Source organism: Notolepis coatsorum (genome assembly GCF_963971535.1).
Source record: "Notolepis coatsorum genome assembly, contig: SUPER_1_unloc_1, whole genome shotgun sequence".
NCBI lineage: Eukaryota > Metazoa > Chordata > Actinopteri > Aulopiformes > Paralepididae > Notolepis > Notolepis coatsorum.
Window position 1 is genome coordinate 124,489 of NW_028174886.1, and position 19,271 is coordinate 143,759.

Below are 19,271 nucleotides of genomic sequence, written 5' to 3' on the forward strand. Positions count from 1 at the left end.
TGTCTGTTCTCTCTCTCTGTCTCTCTCTCTCTGTCTCTCTCTCTCTCTGTTTCTTTCTCTCTCTCTCCCTCTCTCTGTCTCTCTCTCTGTCTCTCTATTAATGTAAAAGAGTTGAATACTCTACACCCAGTGGCCTAATATTGAAGAAAACAGACCTGGCTGGAATATGGAACCAACAATCTTGTATCTCCTAAATAAAATATAAAAATAAAAATCAGGAATGAAAGAAAGACGAAAGAAATGTCTCATATTCATATCTATTTTTGAAATCCATGACATTTACATTTAGTCATTTAGCTGCTTTTATCCAAAATGACTTACAAGTTCTGTCAAGCATGCAGGAAGGGTACAACTCTGCGTATAAGTAAGATTGTTTGTTAAACAGTGTCAAACTTGAGTGCTACAGTCTTGAGTCCATATCCGTGTCATGCTATAGCATACAGGCACAGGTCAACATAGCTTTTTCAACCTCAACCAAAAATAACAAATCTGACCAAAATCCAACATTTAATGAATGTCTTTTGCTATCTGGGAAACATGCAGGTTGCATGTTTTCATGCCGACATCATCACACTAATGTTACTGCATCAGACAGTAATGTTGAAACATAGAAATGAGTGGAAAATATATTTTTTATAAGATAAGATAAGATATTCCTTTATTGAATTCATGGGTACAGTGACTGTGACAGGCCCGGATTGATTGATTGAAAACTTTATTAACAGATTGCAGAATGGGTACAGTGACGTCACAGGCCCGGATTGATTGATTGATAACTTTATTAACATCTCTCTCTCTCTCTCTCTCTCTCTCTCTCTCTCTCTCTCTCTCTCTCTCTCATTTAAAGCTAGCAAGAAGTGGTATGAAACTAGAGACTGAGGAGTCCATATATACCAGCCGTGTCATGCTAATACAGGCACAGGTCATAGGTCAACTGTGTCATGCTAGCATACAGGCACAGGTCATATAGATACCAACAGTGTCATGCTATACAGGCACAGGTCATAGATACCAACAGTGTCATGCTAGCATACAGGCACAGGTCATAGATACCAACCTATCACACCTATCACACCTCTCACACCTCTCACACCTCTCACACCTATCACAACTCTCACACCTATCTCACCTCTCACACCTTTCACACCTCTCACACCTCTCACACCTCTCACACCGATCCCACCTATCACACATATCACACCTCTCACACCTATCACACCTCTCACACCTATCACACCTCTCACACCTATCACACCTCTCACACCTATCACACCTATCACACCTCTCACACCTCTCACACCTCTCACACCTATCACACCTCTCACACCTCTCACACCTCTCACACCTTTCACACCTATCACACCTATCACACCTCTCACACCTCTCACACCGATCCCACCTATCACACATATCACACCTATCACACCTCTCACACCTCTCACACCTCTCACACCTCTCACACCTCTCACACCTATCACACCTATCACACCTATCACACCTCTCACACCTCTCACACCTCTCACACCTATCACACCTATCACACCTATCACACCTCTCACACCTATCACACCTCTCACACCTATCACACCTCTCACACCTTTCACACCTATCACACCTCTCACACCTATCACACCTCTCACACCGATCCCACCTATCACACCTCTCACACCTGTCACACCTATGACACCTCTCACACCTATCACACCTCTCACACCTATCACACCTCTCACACCTCTCACACCTATCACACCTCTCACACCTATCACACCTATCACACCTCTCACACCTATCACACCTATCACACCTATCACACCTATCACACCAATCACACCTCTATACCCATTCTGCAATCTGTTAATAAAGTTGTACTTAAGTTATGCTTTTACATTATACTTACTTAATAAGTGAATAGTTCCAAGTCAATCAAAAACGATGAGTTTTATTTACTCAAAACATAATGCGGTTTACAGTCTGTATCTACTTAATTATCTTAAGTTGTACTTAATTTATGCTTTTACATTATACTTACTTAATAAGTGAATAGTTCCAAGTCAATCAAAAACTATGAGTTTTATTTACTCAAAACATAATGCGGTTTTCAGTCTGTATCTACTTAATTATCTTAAGTTATACTTAAGTTATGCTTTTACATTATACTTACTTAATAAGTGAATAGTTCCAAGTCAATCAAAAACTATGAGTTTTATTTACTCAAAACATAATGCGGTTTTCAGTCTGTATCTACTTAATTATCTTAAGTTGTACTTAAGTTATGCTTTTACATTATACTTACTTAATAAGTGAATAGTTCCAAGTCAATCAAAAACTATGAGTTTTATTTACTCAAAACATAATGCGGTTTTCAGTCTGTATCTACTTAATTATCTTAAGTTGTACTTAAGTTATGCTTTTACATTATACTTACTTAATAAGTGAATAGTTCCAAGTCAATCAAAAACTATGAGTTTTATTTACTCAAAACATAATGCGGTTTACAGTCTGTATCTACTTAATTATCTTAAGTTGTACTTAAGTTATGCTTTTACATTATACTTACTTAATAAGTGAATAATTCCAAGTCAATCAAAAACTATGAGTTTTATTTACTCAAAACATAATGCGGTTTACACTCTGTATCTACTTAATTATCTTAAGTTGTACTTAAGTTATGCTTTTACATTATACTTACTTAATAAGTGAATAGTTCCAAGTCAATCAAAAACTATGAGTTTTATTTACTCAAAACATAATGCGGTTTACAGTCTGTATCTACTTAATTATCTTAAGTTGTACTTAAGTTATGCTTTTACATTATACTTACTTAATAAGTGAATAATTCCAAGTCAATCAAAAACTATGAGTTTTATTTACTCAAAACATAATGCGGTTTACAGTCTGTATCTACTTAATTATCTTAAGTTGTACTTAAGTTATGCTTTTACATTATACTTACTTAATAAGTGAATAGTTCCAAGTCAATCAAAAACTATGAGTTTTATTTACTCAAAACATAATGCGGTTTACAGTCTGTATCTACTTAATTATCTTAAGTTGTACTTAAGTTATGCTTTTACATTATACTTACTTAATAAGTGAATAGTTCCAAGTCAATCAAAAACTATGAGTTTTATTTACTCAAAACATAATGCGGTTTACAGTCTGTATCTACTTAATTATCTTAAGTTGTACTTAAGTTATGCTTTTACATTATACTTACTTAATAAGTGAATAATTCCAAGTCAATCAAAAACTATGAGTTTTATCTACTCAAAACATAATGTGGTTTAGAGTCTGTATCTACTTAATTATCTTAAGTTGTACTTAAGTTATGCTTTTACATTATACTTACTTAATAAGTGAATAGTTCCAAGTCAATCAAAAACTATGAGTTTTATTTACTCAAAACATAAGAACACGTCACACGAACTCAAGACATTCAAGTTAGTAGAACTTTCATAGAATATTGAGTATACCCTACTCAAACTAATTGATTATTTTGAACGTGCGGGTTTACAGTGTGTTATGATGAATTGAAAATGGGGGACCCTGATGTAAACAAGACGAAAGTCTTTCTCTGGTCTGCATCCCCTTAACAATTGTGTGTATTGAGCCGTACTGTATTGTACCCATTCTGCAATCTGTTAAATAAAGTTTTCATTCAGTCATTCATTCATTCAGGAGGTCATCTAGGCTACATGCAGTTAACCTGCTTTGTGAGCGCTTGTTCTAACAGCACATGTTAAAGTGTAAGCAGTTGTATCTCCAGGTAAGGTCATCTACAAGTAAACTAGCGACCAATGCTGTCGACGCCAACCCCCCCTCCCCCTGAGGAGTCGGGCTCCCCATTCACTTCATTTTAGGCACCACGTCTAAATATCATACTTCTGAAGTATTTAACAAATTATTATACAGCAATATTATTCAGTGACTGTAATATATTTTCCGTGACTAAAGTTACTTTTGCCATTTTCAAATAGTCAGCAGCACAGAAACTATTTCTCCCTTGAGGTGTAGTTTGACCAACTGTCGACTTCTCACAGCGTGTTTAGAATCTTTCTTCCAGCGAGGCAGCAGGTAACAACCATGTAATGGAGCGTCTTTGAGCGTTTGGAAAAGCGCTATATAAATATATATATATATATATAAATCTGATGTGTTATGGTAAAACCACTCCCCGAACATTCCACGCATTCCATTTATCAAAGGTCATAAATCTGTAAAGAAGACGCATCAAATCCCATGTAGAACCTTTGACTCAGAACGACCCGTTTACATTGAAATCTGTACAGCAGCAGTCTGGGGGGCCGGGCCCCTGGGAGGAGTGGGCAGCAGGGGGGCCGGGCCCCTGGGAGGAGTGGTCTGAGGGGCCGGGCCCCTGGGAGGAGTGGTCTGGGGGGCCGGGCCCCTGGGAGGAGTGGTCTGGGGGGCCGGGCCCCTGGGAGGAGTGGGCAGCAGGGGGGCCGGGCCCCTGGGAGGAGTGGTCTGGGGGGCCGGGCCCCTGGGAGGAGTGGTCTGGGGGGCCGGCCCCTGGGAGGAGTGGTCTGGGGGGCCGGGCCCCTGGGAGGAGTGGTCTGGGGGGCCGGGCCCCTGGGAGGAGTGGTCTGGGGGGCCGGGCCCCTGGGAGGAGTGGTCTGGGGGGCCGGGCCCCTGGGAGGAGTGGTCTGGGGGGCCGGGCCCCTGGGAGGAGTGGTCTGGGGGGCCGGGCCCCTGGGAGGAGTGGTCTGGGGGGCCGGGCCCCTGGGAGGAGTGGTCTGGGGGGGCCGGGCCCCTGGGAGGAGTGGGCAGCAGGGGGGCCGGGCCCCTGGGAGGAGTGGTCTGGGGGGCCGGGCCCCTGGGAGGAGTGGTCTGGGGGGCCGGGCCCCTGGGAGGAGTGGGCAGCAGGGGGGCCGGGCCCCTGGGAGGAGTGGTCTGGGGGGCCGGGCCCCTGGGAGGAGTGGTCTGGGGGGCCGGGCCCCTGGGAGGAGTGGTCTGAGGGGCCGGGCCCCTGGGAGGAGTGGTCTGGGGGGCCGGGCCCCTGGGAGGAGTGGTCTGGGGGGCCGGGCCCCTGGGAGGAGTGGTCTGGGGGGCCGGGCCCCTGGGAGGAGTGGGCAGCAGGGGGGGCCGGGCCCCTGGGAGGAGTGGGCAGCAGGGGGGGCCGGGCCCCTGGGAGGAGTGGGCAGCAGGGGGGCCGGGCCCCTGGGAGGAGTGGGCAGCAGGGGGGCCGGGCCCCTGGGAGGAGTGGGCAGCAGGGGGGCCGGGCCCCTGGGAGGAGTGGTCTGGGGGGCCGGGCCCCTGGGAGGAGTGGGCAGCAGGGGGGGCCGGGCCCCTGGGAGGAGTGGGCAGCAGGGGGGCCGGGCCCCTGGGAGGAGTGGGCAGCAGGGGGGGCCGGGCCCCTGGGAGGAGTGGGCAGCAGGGGGGGCCGGGCCCCTGGGAGGAGTGGGCAGCAGGGGGGCCGGGCCCCTGGGAGGAGTGGGCAGCAGGGGGGGCCGGGCCCCTGGGAGGAGTGGGCAGCAGGGGGGCCGGGCCCCTGGGAGGAGTGGGCAGCAGGGGGGGCCGGGCCCCTGGGAGGAGTGGTCTGAGGGGCCGGGCCCCTGGGAGGAGTGGGCAGCAGGGGGGCCTTCGAGATTAAAAAAATAAAATAAAAAAATATATATATATATTTTTTTTATATGTTGTGGGACTTGTACAGCACTTTGTTCAACTTTGTCAGTGCTGTAAAGTTTAAACCTTTTAAAATCTTAGACAAACAAAACACTTTGCTTTCATGAAATAATATTGTAAGCCGTCATTTGAGGCTTTATAAAAGCAGCACAATGAACACAAATCTGTCCTCATCTTAAATAACAAACAGCATTGCTTGTTGTAGTTAACAAAGATAATAAATAAAGTCATATTTTTTTTATATTTTTTTTTATAATCAAATTTTATTTTCATATTCGAATTCCATGCCCATCGAACGAAGCTCCGAAGTATTTAAGACGGCCCTACTGTGCATGTAGATAGTTGTGTTGTGTAGATAGGGAGCACATGCAGTGTCTGTCCTCTGTGTTCACGTGTGTCGTGTCCTCTGGTGTCTTGTGTCCGTTTTACTTCCAGATGGCAGGCGATATTTCGGCTGAGGATCTGGAAGAAGATGGCCGGCTTCTGGAACAACTTCTTCCTCACCATGATCATAATCCTCATTGTTCTGTTCCTCGGTGAGATTTACACCAACGCACTCGCTGTCTTAACCCTTTCACTGCGACAATACAGAAGGTTAACCCTGTCACTGCCACACGACAACGTGTTAAACGGTTGACCGTCTGTAGTGTGATAGTAAAGGGTTAACCTTCTGTAGTGTGGCAGTGAAAGGGTTCAAACTAGGGATGTTCGATATTGGCTCTTCTACCTATACCGATATTGTCCAACTCTTAATTTCCGATACCGATATCAACCGATACCGATATATGCAGGGTCCCCCCCACTTATATTTCAGGTAATTAACATTACATATCTCTTGTTGTGGAATTAACACAACATTATGCATACTTTTGACAATAAATAAAATCAGAATTTGTTCTTACTTGCTTGCCTGGGTAAATAAAGGTTAAATAAATGTTTTTGAAAACCGATACAGATAATTTCCGATATCACATTTTAATGCCAATGTCGGACCTCCCTAGTTAAAACACTTGGCCTGTCCAGTGTCCACAGTGGCCCCACGTCGACCGGGCCAGACGAATACATCGGACTTGACTTGACTATAATACAAAGCAGTCTGTACGTCTGAGTTCAGTGAAACTCTACTCTATACCAGGACTAGGTTCTGTCTCCTGTGGGCAGTACAAACGTCACTACACATTCAGAAAACACATTCAGAAAACTATCTTAAGGGAGCGGAGAGTTCGCAGGAAAAGCAACCCACCCCAAATATAAGGTTCAAAGTGCAGTGTCCAGTCCCCAGGGAGTTCAACACGTGTAATCCCTCTCTGATTGGATCACATTTGTATTCATTCATTTCAACTCACTATGAATAGAAAATGGGGGACCCTGATGTAAACAAGACAAAAGTCTTTCTCTGGTCTGCATCCCCTTAACAATTGTGTGTATTGAGCCGTACTGTATTGTACCCATTCTGCAATCTGTTAATAAAAAATTTCAATCAATCGATAGGGATTCAATGTTTTGAACTCGTATATGGGATGTTTGAACAATGGACGCCGGGTCTCTTCAGATTAGCGCTAGGCTACATAATATATTATTAGTACGCATGTGTCACAGGGTGAAATGTATGCAACATAATCAAACAGGTCTTGGGCTTGTTGTGATGTCATCGCCTCCTCCGTCTCGTTCTCCCAGACGCCGTGCGCGAGGTGAGGAAGTACTCGGCCGTGGACGAGCGCGTCGTGGACGTCAAGCTGCACCCCAACGTGCTGGACCATCGGCACATGAAGCTGTTCCGAGCCCAGAGGAACCTCTACATCTCTGGCTTCTCCCTCTTCCTCTGGCTGTGAGGACGCTCTACATTTAACCTAATGAACAACACTCGTCCATAACCTCTCCTCAGGGCCCCTTAACCCTTTCACTGCCACACGGCAGCCGGTTAACCCTTTCACTGTGACAATACAGAAGGTTAGCCCTTTACTATCACACAACCGACGGCGATGCTCCATCATTAGCGAATTTGAATGCACATACATAGCTAGTTAAATATCACAACTTGTGTCATTGTTCATCATTGGGGGAAACTAGCCAATAGCTAGCCTATAGCTAACTTTATAGATAGCTAGCCTATAGCTAACGTTATAGATAGCGAACGTTAACTTAACGTTTGCAAACAAAGCTAACGTTATCCAGTTGACATTACAGATCATAATAGCTATGATAACGTTAACGAAGTGAGCGTAGGGGTTAGGGAAATGTTAATGTAGTCCCGAGTGTAGCGGGGACGGTAGAGAGAGAGGCAGCACTTAATTTGCGTGTAACGTTAGTCAATAACATTAAGAATAGAGAGCTGCAAATGGAAATTAATGCCCAGTCCTTGAGAGAACGGTTTCCTGGTCTACTGTCACCACCTTACGGTACAGAAGTCCGGCTAGTTATAACAAGCAAGTTACATAACCGCCACTTCGGCCCTGGAGAACGCTCCCCTGTACTCCACTACGGTTCAGATTAATACAGTTAGGAGAACGCTCCCCTGTAGCTACTGCACTACAGTTCAGATTAATACAGTTAGGAGAACGCTCCCCTGTACTCCACTACGGTTCAGATTAATACAGTTAGGAGAACGCTCCCCTGTACTCCACTACAGTTCAGATTAATACAGTTAGGAGAACGCTCCCCTGTACTCTACTACGGTTCAGATTAATACAGTTAGGAGAACGCTCCCCTGTACTCCACTACAGTTCAGATTAATACAGTTAGGAGAACGCTCCCCTGTACTCCACTACGGTTCAGATTAATACAGTTAGGAGAACGCTCCCCTGTACTCCACTACGGTTCAGATTAATACAGTTAGGAGAACGCTCCCCTGTACTCCACTACAGTTCAGATTAATACAGTTAGGAGAACGCTCCCCTGTACTCCACTACGGTTCAGATTAATACAGTTAGGAGAACGCTCCCCTGTACTCCACTACAGTTCAGATTAATACAGTTAGGAGAACGCTCCCCTGTACTCCACTACGGTTCAGATTAATACAGTTAGGAGAACGCTCCCCTGTACTCCACTACGGTTCAGATTAATACAGTTAGGAGAACGCTCCCCTGTACTCCACTACGGTTCAGATTAATACAGTTAGGAGAACGCTCCCCTGTACTCCACTACGGTTCAGATTAATACAGTTAGGAGAACGCTCCCCTGTACTCCACTACGGTTCAGATTAATACAGTTAGGAGAACGCTCCCCTGTACTCCACTACAGTTCAGATTAATACAGTTAGGAGAACGCTCCCCTGTACTCCACTACGGTTCAGATTAATACAGTTAGGAGAACGCTCCCCTGTACTCCACTACGGTTCAGATTAATACAGTTAGGAGAACGCTCCCCTGTACTCCACTACGGTTCAGATTAATACAGTTAGGAGAACGCTCCCCTGTACTCCACTACGGTTCAGATTAATACAGGGAAAGGTAACATTGGGGGCTCGAGTCCGGGATATGAAAATAAATCCTGATTTCATCTGTGAGTTGTAAACCGTATGGAGACGTGAAGTTAGCTCATGCTACTGGAAAACGGGGCACGAGGCAATCTCGTCATTAACCGAGTTAAAAATGATGATGCCCCATTTGTTTTTTTTTGTTTTTTTTACCACGGTTGTCGCGGTTGTCTGTTCTCCATCCGCGGGTGCCTTGATACGGTGATACGGTTACTGCGACAGCCCTAGGTGGTAGCTTTCTGATAACAATGGCCTCATAGATAAACAAATACCAAGGATCAGTACGCCTAGTCTCTGTCAGAGAAGACCAACCCGCCTTATCGTAGAGGACACCGTGGTGAGGGCCATAGCTATCACCGATAATAAACTGGGTTAGGGTTGAGGGCAGGATGATGGTGTCCAGGGGTTTAAGAGAGCGTTTCTATAAATGACATCCCCATAATCCAACACTGATGAGGAAAACTGCTTCAACAAACCTTTTTCTACTAAACATACGGACGCTGGCTCTGTTTCTATAGAAGAAGCCAATTTTTCATTATGCAGTTTGCTGACTAGATCCGATATGGTATTTAAACATACACTTCTCAAGCTAGATGCCAAGATACGTCTATTCAGCAGCTCTCTCAATGTTGGCTCCATCTCTAGTAGATGCATGTGTACTATCATCATAATCAATATGTCTGGCTCCAGTAAACAGCCTTGACTTTGTTTTATCAGCATTAAGTACCAGTTTAATGGTTAAAGAGATGAGTAACCTGTAGAGCATCAAAGGAGAGCTGCAGGTTCTATATAGAATCGGCAATACAATACACAATAGTGTAGTCGGCATAAAGACGGACTAACTTCATATATTTAGTGTGTATGACTGAATCCCATTCCTAAACCCCATGTTCAAGTTGTCCGTTTGTTACAATATTCAAATCCAAAACATGGAAGATATCGGTTAACCTTTTTTCAAAGTCTGCCAAACCCGCCGCTCCTGTTTGTGTGTGAGCCGGTGTCGTTGCTCTCTGCCTGCAGGGTGATGCGGAGGGCGATCACCCTGATCAACCAGCTGGCGGCCGCCTCCGGCACCACGGAGGCCCTGCAGATGCAGGCGGACGGAGCCAACCAGGCTGCCACCAAGTACATGGAGAACAACGAGATGCTCAGACAGGTATAGGCCCTCTGCTGGAGACACCGAGGCCCTACAGGTAGTAAGGCTGTCCCCAAAGCCTGTTTTTGGGATTTGAACTTCGTCAGGGTTTAAGAATAAAAAAATTAAAGTTTAATAAATTTTTTATAAATATCCTCAAACAAAATCCTCAATTTGAATGAAGTGATTAATCTGATTAAGTGAGTTATCAACTTTCTTTAATGAATATAACTCAGTTTTTTTTATACTATAATATTAGTGTAGCCTAATCTTTATCTGCAACTGTGAAGAAAAACCTCATTGGTTCAAACAGAATGAACATAAAAAAAGTAAAATGAAAACAAATTCTATTTAAAAAAAAAGAAAGAGAATGTTGATTTAGAATTTGAATGCCAACGTAATGAACAAAGGTCCGAACGTTCGAACGTTTGGGCTCAGCCCTAGTAGGCTCTCTGTGGGGAGACACCAAGGCTCTCTCTCTCTCTGGAGACACCAAGGCTCTCTCTCTCTGGAGACACCAAGGCTCTCTCTCTCTCTGGAGACACCAAGGCTCTTTCTCTCTCTGGAGACACCAAGGCTCTCTCTCTCTCTGGAGACACCAAGGCTCTCTCTCTCTCTGGAGACACCAAGGCTCTCTCTCTCTCTGGAGACACCAAGGCTCTCTCTCTCTCTCTGGAGACACCAAGGCTCTCTCTCTCTCTGGAGACACCAAGGCTCTCTCTCTCTCTGGAGACACCAAGGCTCTCTCTCTCTCTGGAGACACCAAGGCTCTCTCTCTCTCTCTGGAGACACCAAGGCTCTCTCTCTCTCTGGAGACACCAAGGCTCTCTCTCTCTCTCTGGAGACACCAAGGCTCTCTCTCTCTCTCTCTGGAGACACCAAGGCTCTCTCTCTCTGGAGACACCAAGGCTCTCTCTCTCTCTGGAGACACCAAGGCTCTCTCTCTCTCTCTGGAGACACCAAGGCTCTCTCTCTCTCTGGAGACACCAAGGCTCTCTCTCTCTCTCTGGAGACACCAAGGCTCTCTCTCTCTCTCTCTGGAGACACCAAGGCTCTCTCTCTCTGGAGACACCAAGGCTCTCTCTCTCTCTCTGGAGACACCAAGGCTCTCTCTCTCTCTGGAGACACCAAGGCTCTCTCTCTCTGGAGACACCAAGGCTCTCTCTCTCTCTCTGGAGACACCAAGGCTCTCTCTCTCTCTGGAGACACCAAGGCTCTCTCTCTCTGGAGACACCAAGGCTCTCTCTCTCTGGAGACACCAAGGCTCTCTCTCTCTCTCTCTCTCTGGAGACACCAAGGCTCTCTCTCTCTCTCTGGAGACACCAAGGCTCTCTCTCTCTCTGGAGACACCAAGGCTCTCTCTCTCTGGAGACACCAAGGCTCTCTCTCTCTCTGGAGACACCAAGGCTCTCTCTCTCTCTGGAGACACCAAGGCTCTCTCTCTCTCTGGAGACACCAAGGCTCTCTCTCTCTGGAGACACCAAGGCTCTCTCTCTCTCTGGAGACACCAAGTCTCTCTCTCTCTCTCTGGAGACACCAAGGCTCTCTCTCTCTCTGGAGACACCAAGGCTCTCTCTCTCTCTGGAGACACCAAGGCTCTCTCTCTCTCTGGAGACACCAAGGCTCTCTCTCTCTCTGGAGACACCAAGGCTCTCTCTCTCTCTCTGGAGACACCAAGGCTCTCTCTCTCTCTGGAGACACCAAGGCTCTCTCTCTCTCTCTCTCTGGAGACACCAAGGCTCTCTCTCTCTGGAGACACCAAGGCTCTCTCTCTCTCTGGAGACACCAAGGCTCTCTCTCTCTGGAGACACCAAGGCTCTCTCTCTCTCTGGAGACACCAAGGCTCTCTCTCTCTCTGGAGACACCAAGGCTCTCTCTCTCTCTGGAGACACCAAGGCTCTCTCTCTCTCTGGAGACACCAAGGCTCTCTCTCTCTGGAGACACCAAGGCTCTCTCTCTCTCTGGAGACACCAAGGCTCTCTCTCTCTCTCTGGAGACACCAAGGCTCTCTCTCTCTGGAGACACCAAGGCTCTCTCTCTCTCTCTGGAGACACCAAGGCTCTCTCTCTCTCTGGAGACACCAAGGCTCTCTCTCTCTCTCTCTGGAGACACCAAGGCTCTCTCTCTCTCTGGAGACACCAAGGCTCTCTCTCTCTCTGGAGACACCAAGGCTCTCTCTCTCTCTCTCTGGAGACACCAAGGCTCTCTCTCTCTGGAGACACCAAGGCTCTCTCTCTCAATTCAATTCAATTCAATTCAATTCAATTCAAATAGGCTTTATTGGCATGAAATATCAACATACTTATTGCCAAAGCAAGTCCAACATACAAACAATAACATATATATTATTAAGCAATAAAACATACCATAATATTAGCAATAAGTAAAACAATCAACAGAAACATATTAAATTACAAAATAAACATTCCATCGGGTAGTCATTTTACAGATGTAGCCACCCAGATACATGTATTTACAGGGCTTGTTCTCTTATTGTATGACAACCATCTACATATTTTGCAGCTAATACTGTACACTGACTTTTCTCCCCACATATATATAACAGCTTTTGATTATCAGGGAGATGGATAAACTGTGGATCAATTTTATTTATTTTATAAAAGAAAACTTCTCTTAAATCCTTGTATTTTTCACAGTATAGTAGGAAGTGAGGTTCTGTCTCAACATCCCCCTGATGACAAAGTGAACACAGCCTGGCCTCTCTGGGCAGCCAGTTCTGCCTGTGACGGCCTGTTTCTATGGCTAGACTATGTCCACTCAGTCTGTACCGTGTCAATGTCTTTCTTAATTTTATATCATTCACAGTAGTCAGGTATTCTGCCACCGTGTACTCTCTGTTTAGGGTCAAATAGAATTCTAATTTACTTTGAGATTTGGTTGATTTGTTCCAATATTCTATATAGTTTTCTTTTTGTTTTGAGGTTATTTGGTTGGGCCAGATTTTTTGGTATCTGTCCTGAGGCATTTGTGGGCAGAGATTTCTGACTAGCTGGCAGAGGGGACTCTTATCTGGGTTCATCTCTTGGCTCTGAAGGGCTTTGTAGTGGTAGGAGTGGGGGTCACTTGATTGGAGGTGTGTGTAAAATTTTATGGCTCGCTTTTGAATTTGAATGATTAGGGGGTATTGGCCGAGTTCTGCCCTGCATGCATTATTGGCAGTGTGTCTGTGGACCTTAAGTAGGTTTTTGCACAATTCTGCATGCAGTACTTCTAATGGGTGTTTTTCCCATTTTGGGAAATCTTGGTTAGTTAATGGACCCCACACTTCACTGCCATATAATATTATTGGATTTATTACGGAATTTAGAATTTTGAGCCAGGTCCTAATTGGGATGTCAATTGGAATTTTCCTTTTGATGGCATAAAAAGCCCTTCTTCCCTTCTCCTTCAATTCATTCACAGCCATATTGAAGTTTCCATTATGATTTATTTTCAATCCCAAATATGGGTAGCTTTTTGTGTTTTCTAATATGTGTGTGCCTAATTTAAATGTATTATGTGAACTCTGAGACTCGTGTCTCCTTTGAAAGATCATGACTTTAGTCTTCTTCATGTTTACGTTCAGAGACCATGTCTGACAGAACTGGTGGAGGATGTCTAGGTTCTGTTGTAGACCCTCTTTAGTGGCTGACAGCAGAACCAGATCATCTGCGTACATCAGTAATTTTACATTGGTATCGTGCAGAGTCAGACCGGGTGCAGTAGAAAGTTCTAATAACTTTGCTAATTCATTTATATATATATTGAACAATGTTGGACTTAAATTGCACCCCTGGCGGACTCCGCGACCCTGGGTGAAGAAATTTGTTCTTTTATTTCCAATTCTAACAGCACATCTGTTTTTTGTGTACATGGATTTGATCAAGTCATATGTATTTCCTCCAACACCACTTTCTAGAATTTTGAAGAAAAGACCTTTGTGCCAAATTGAGTCAAAGGCTTTTTCAAAATCGACAAAGCAGGAATATATTTTGTTTTTGTTCTGTTTTACGTGAATGTCAATTAGGGTTTTAAGAGTGTATATATGGTCAGAGGTACGATAATTTGGTAAGAATCCGATTTGGCTTTTACTTAGAACGCTGTGTTCTGTAAGGAATTCTATGAGTCTGGTGTTGATGATACTACATAGAAGTTTGCCCAAATTACTCGTCACACAGATACCCCTATAGTTTTTTGGGTCATGTTTATCTCCACTCTTGAAAATTGGGGTTATGAGTCCTTCATTCCAGATATCAGGAAAATAGCCTAGATTTAGTGTCAAATTGAATAATTTTAAAATAGCCAATTGGAATTTTTCAGAGCTGTGTTTAATCATTTCATTTAATATGCCATCTGTACCACAGGCCTTTCTAGCTTTAAGGCACTGGAGTTTTGATTTCAGCTCTTGTTCTGTGATTGGGAAGTCTAAAGGGTTTTGATTATCCTTTATGATATTTTCCCATTTTTGTAATTTTTCACATATCTGGCTGGTTTCCGTTTTTGTATTTAGGGGTACAGTTGTAAAGAGTGATGTGAAGTGGTTTGTCCAAACATCCCCATCTTGGATAGCCATTTCTTCCGGCTTATCTTTTTTCAATGAGTTCCAGTGGTCCCAGAAGGAGTTAGAGCTTAGAGAGTCCTCTATTTTGCACAATTGTTTATTTACGTGATTGTTCCTTTTAATTCTGATGGTCTTTTTGTAGTGTTTCAATGATTCACAGTATTGGAGGCGTAGGGTGTCATTTTGTGGGTTTATGTGTTTCTGGTTTGATATTTTTCTTAGCTGTGTTCTAAGAGCTTTACATTCTTTGTCAAACCATTGGTCCTTTTTAGTTTTTCTCTGTTTGTTACCTGATAGTTTTAATTTGGACTTTGTTGCAGTTCTTTCAAATATATAATTGATGTGTTCTACAGCTAGGTTTACTCCTTCAACACTGTTAGAGTATGGCATGGCTAGGAACGTATCTAACAGTGATTGTGTCTCATCACTGGCGATGGCTCTCTGGTAGTCCTGCATGCTGTTCTGGGACCATCTGTAGTATTTGGGGATGTTGTATAGTTTACTGGGCTGTGTAGGGGGATTTTTGAGAGACTCAGTTCTTTTCATGTATGCCGTGATCTGACTGTGGTCGGAGAGTGGGGTCAGGGGTTTGACTGTGAATGAACTGAAGGATACTGGATCCAGATCTGTTATCATGTAATCTACTGTGCTGCTGCCAAGGGGTGAGCAGTAAGTGTACCTTCCTTGTGAGTCCCCTCTCACACGCCCATTGACAAGGTAGAGACTCAGTCCTCTACACAGTTGTAATAAATCCTTTCCATTTTTGTTTATGGAAGTGTCATGGTTATTTCTAGGGGACTGGTTTACATGGTTGCATATGGTGTGGTCAGATATGAAATTGTCTCCATGTGTACTGGTGAAATCAGGGTGGGTTCCCGTTCGGGCGTTGAAGTCACCGCAAACAAGCACATGACCTTGACTTTGGTAAAGATTTATTTCTGATTCAAGGTTGGAGAAGATGTCGTCTGAGTAATATGGAGACCCAGTGGGTGGTACGTAAATTCCACAGATAAATAGGTCTCTCTGAGAGGGGATTACTTCTTTATTTAGTTTTAACCAAATATGATTGTTCCCGGTTTTTAGAATCTGTATTGACTGGTGGAGTTGTGATTTGTACCAAATTATCAATCCCCCTGAGTCTCTGCCCTGACTAATATGTTTCGTTTTATTCGATGGCAAAATGACTTCTCTATAGTGAGGAGGGCAGTGTGTGTCTACATCTTCTCTGCACCATGTCTCAGTTAGGATTAAGAGGTCATTGTTTGTTATAGCCTGTAAAAAATCTGAGTCTCTACTCTTAAGGCCGTATGTTGAAGAGCAAAGACCCTGTATGTTCCAGCAGCTAATGGCGAATGATTGCATTTTGTACAAAAATTATATAAAGGTATAAAAGGTTATAACTAAGGTATAAGGGTATTCAGTCAATGAAAAATATATATAAAGGTATTCAAAGGTATAAAGGTTATAGGGTATAAAGGTATTCAGTCAATGGACGAACATCACAGAATAAATTCAACAACAACAAAGGCGACAGCAGGCGGTTGGCCTGCTTTTCTTTTGGTCGATTGCTAGCTTGTAGTGAGAAGTTTACTGCATAGCGTGTATAACATTTGTTTGATCTCATTCAGCTCTGATGTGGGTGGGGGGGGGGGGGGCCTGGTCAGGGCGGATGCATAGGTCATCTCCTGCGGCGGACGGTGAGGGGGTCGGCTGGGGGGACGTCTCCTCTCACTGGGTGGGTTGGAAGGGTGGGGTGTGGGCTGGGGGCGGTTGAGGGGTCGGCTGGGGGGATGTCTCCTCTCACTGGGTGTGGTGGAAAGGTGGGGTATAGGTGGGGCATAGGTTTGTGGGGTGACTCCTCGTGGGTATCTCATGGGCCTGTGCTTTCTCGGAGAGGCCGGTGTGTGACTGGGTCTGTTGGGGTTGCGTCCGAGGGCAGCATCCTTTAATGTTTTTGCAAATGTCCTCACTCCCGCGTTGTTTAGGTGTAGCCCATCATTATTAAAGTCCCATCTGCCGATGTTTGTGTGGTGGGCCAGGTGGACATTTTTGAGGGCAGCACAGTTTCTTGAGGTCTCCATGTTGATTTCGTGAATGATGTATGGAGGGGTGTCCATCCTGGGGAGGAGGGTGGAGATGATTACTCTGGTGTGTGGGAACTCCCTGGAGGCCTTCTCAGCCACCCTGGTCATTGCTTCAGCAGTTCCACGCTGTAGATAGTGGAGGTCATTTGTACCCGTGTGCACCACCATGTACTGGGGGCTCCCTAGAGTGTCCTGTCTGAGCAGCTCCATGGCGTGGCCTGTGTTCCGACAGCGCTTGGCTGTCACCTTGAGGCCTGGGAAGAGGCGTGCTGTGTCCAGGTATTTGCCATTGGAGTCCATGAGGAGGACTACCTGGGCTTCGGGCTGGGCTGGTCTGGTGGACTGGGGCCGTGGCTCGGGTGGAGGTTGGGCTGCTGGAAGGGGGTCTGAGTCCAAAGGTATGTCATTGGGTGTCAGGCTGGGAGGGGTAAGTGGGGTCAGGGGGGGGGGGGTATATTCTGGTTTGGCAGTGGGGGGGGGTGGGGTGGTGAGTGTTGGAGCAGAGGACTGCTTTTGATCGGGGGGGAATGTATGTATTCTTTCTTCTTGTCGTTGTAGCTTTACTTCCTCTATCTCACTGCGTAGAGACTCCTCCCGGCTGTTTGTATCTTCCTTCATGGCTTTCATCCGGGCCTGTAGGGTGTTGTTGTCCTGCTCTAGCTCCCGCATGGTTTCTGTGAGCTCCATGACCGTCCTCTGGGTCTCCCTCAGCTCTGAAGTGGTCTCCTCCCCGTTCCTCTTCAGATGACGGAGCTCTTCTCCCAGCTGCTGAATGGTGCAGGGCTCAGTCAGCCTGGCCAGAGTCCTCTCTTTAAATTCAGTAAACTCCAGTTCCAGGAGAGATATGCTTTCTCTCAGTTGCTGGACCAGTTTGGAGGGTGTTGAAGGAGTGTGGATGGATGGGCTGACTGGTGCTCTTTGTACTGGCAGTGGCATCACTGGGTTCACTGTGTGGTTGGAGGGAGTTGGAGTGGCACAGTCAGAAGGGCTAGTTGCTGGTTTTGACTCTGATATTTCTGTGTCTGTGTTCACCTTGTCCTCTTCTGTCTGTGTGTCCGCAGCCTTGTTGGTATTGGGCACAACTCTCTCCACTTCCGTTTTTATTTTTGGGAAAAGCTCTTGAAATATGTTGAGGTTTGCTTCATTTCCCTGTACTAATACAGTCCCTTTAACATAGTAAGAGATTGTTAGAACTGGGTTATCAGTGTCCAGGGTCTCATCATGGCATATCGTGTGGCGTCCTCCTCGACCGATGCCTTCTTTCACAACATGGTCATAGTGGTTACAGATCACCTGTTTCCAGGAGTTAACATGTTCTGTGTGGAAGATGAGGTCATTCATCACCATCTTGTCCTTATAGACAGTGTAGTCAGCATACAGCTCTTCTGGGTGGGCCAAAAGTGTCTCCTCCTTGTGTTTTTTCTTGTTTTTATTACTTCTGCAACTAGGAGGATACTCAACTTCTCTGCTGCACATCCTGTTTTGGTTAGTTTCCATGGCAACACTGCACATCCTGTTTTGGTTATTTTCCATGGCAACACACCAGGTAATACACAAACTTAACTGACTGAGACTGTTGTTATTAGCTTTTTGTACAAGATGTTATTTTGGATTTAGCTGGCTGGCTAGTTGTCGCTATCTAACGTTGTGTAGCTACGCAGCTAAGAGCTAAGGCTCTCTCTCTCTGGAGACACCAAGGCTCTCTCTCTCTCTGGAGACACCAAGGCTCTCTCTCTCTCTCTGGAGACACCAAGGCTCTCTCTCTCTCTGGAGACACCAAGGTCTCTCTCTCTCTCTCTCTGGAGACACCAAGGCTCTCTCTCTCTCTCTGGAGACACCAAGGCTCTCTCTCTCTGGAGACACCAAGGCTCTCTCTCTCTGGAGACACCAAGGCTCTCTCTCTCTCTGGAGACACCAAGGCTCTCTCTCTCTCTCTCTCTGGAGACACCAAGGCTCTCTCTCTCTGGAGACACCAAGGCTCTCTCTCTCTCTCTCTCTCTGGAGACACCAAGGCTCTCTCTCTCTCTGGAGACACCAAGGCTCTCTCTCTCTCTGGAGACACCAAGGCTCTCTCTCTCTCTGGAGACACCAAGGCTCTCTCTCTCTGGAGACACCAAGGCTCTCTCTCTCTCTCTGGAGACACCAAGGCTCTCTCTCTGGAGACAGCAAGGCTCTCTCTCTCTCTGGAGACACCAAGGCTCTCTCTCTCTCTCTCTCTCTGGAGACACCAAGGCTCTCTCTCTCTCTGGAGACACCAAGGCTCTCTCTCTCTCTCTCTCTCTCTGGAGACACCAAGGCTCTCTCTCTCTGGAGACACCAAGGCTCTCTCTCTCTGGAGACACCAAGGCTCTCTCTCTCTCTCTCTCTCTCTGGAGA

At 45.6% G+C, this 19,271-nt stretch overlaps 1 protein-coding gene across 2 annotated transcripts in view; it reads left to right on the forward strand.

Annotated features, from left to right (window-relative positions):
• LOC311246341 (B-cell receptor-associated protein 29-like) overlaps positions 1–19,271 on the forward strand; it is a 66,208-nt gene that overhangs the window by 16,435 nt on the left and 30,502 nt on the right. The window contains exons 1-3 of one of the 2 annotated variants that reach the window (XM_084338483.1): positions 6,080–6,176; positions 7,318–7,468; positions 10,136–10,271. In XM_084338483.1, coding sequence (XP_084194609.1) covers positions 6,113–6,176; positions 7,318–7,468; positions 10,136–10,271 — 351 coding nt within the window. In that variant the 5' untranslated portion in view covers positions 6,080–6,112. Of the gene's footprint in view, positions 1–6,079; positions 6,177–7,317; positions 7,469–10,135; positions 10,272–19,271 lie in introns of those variants that run through there. The other variant, XM_084338484.1, reaches the window with a different exon arrangement.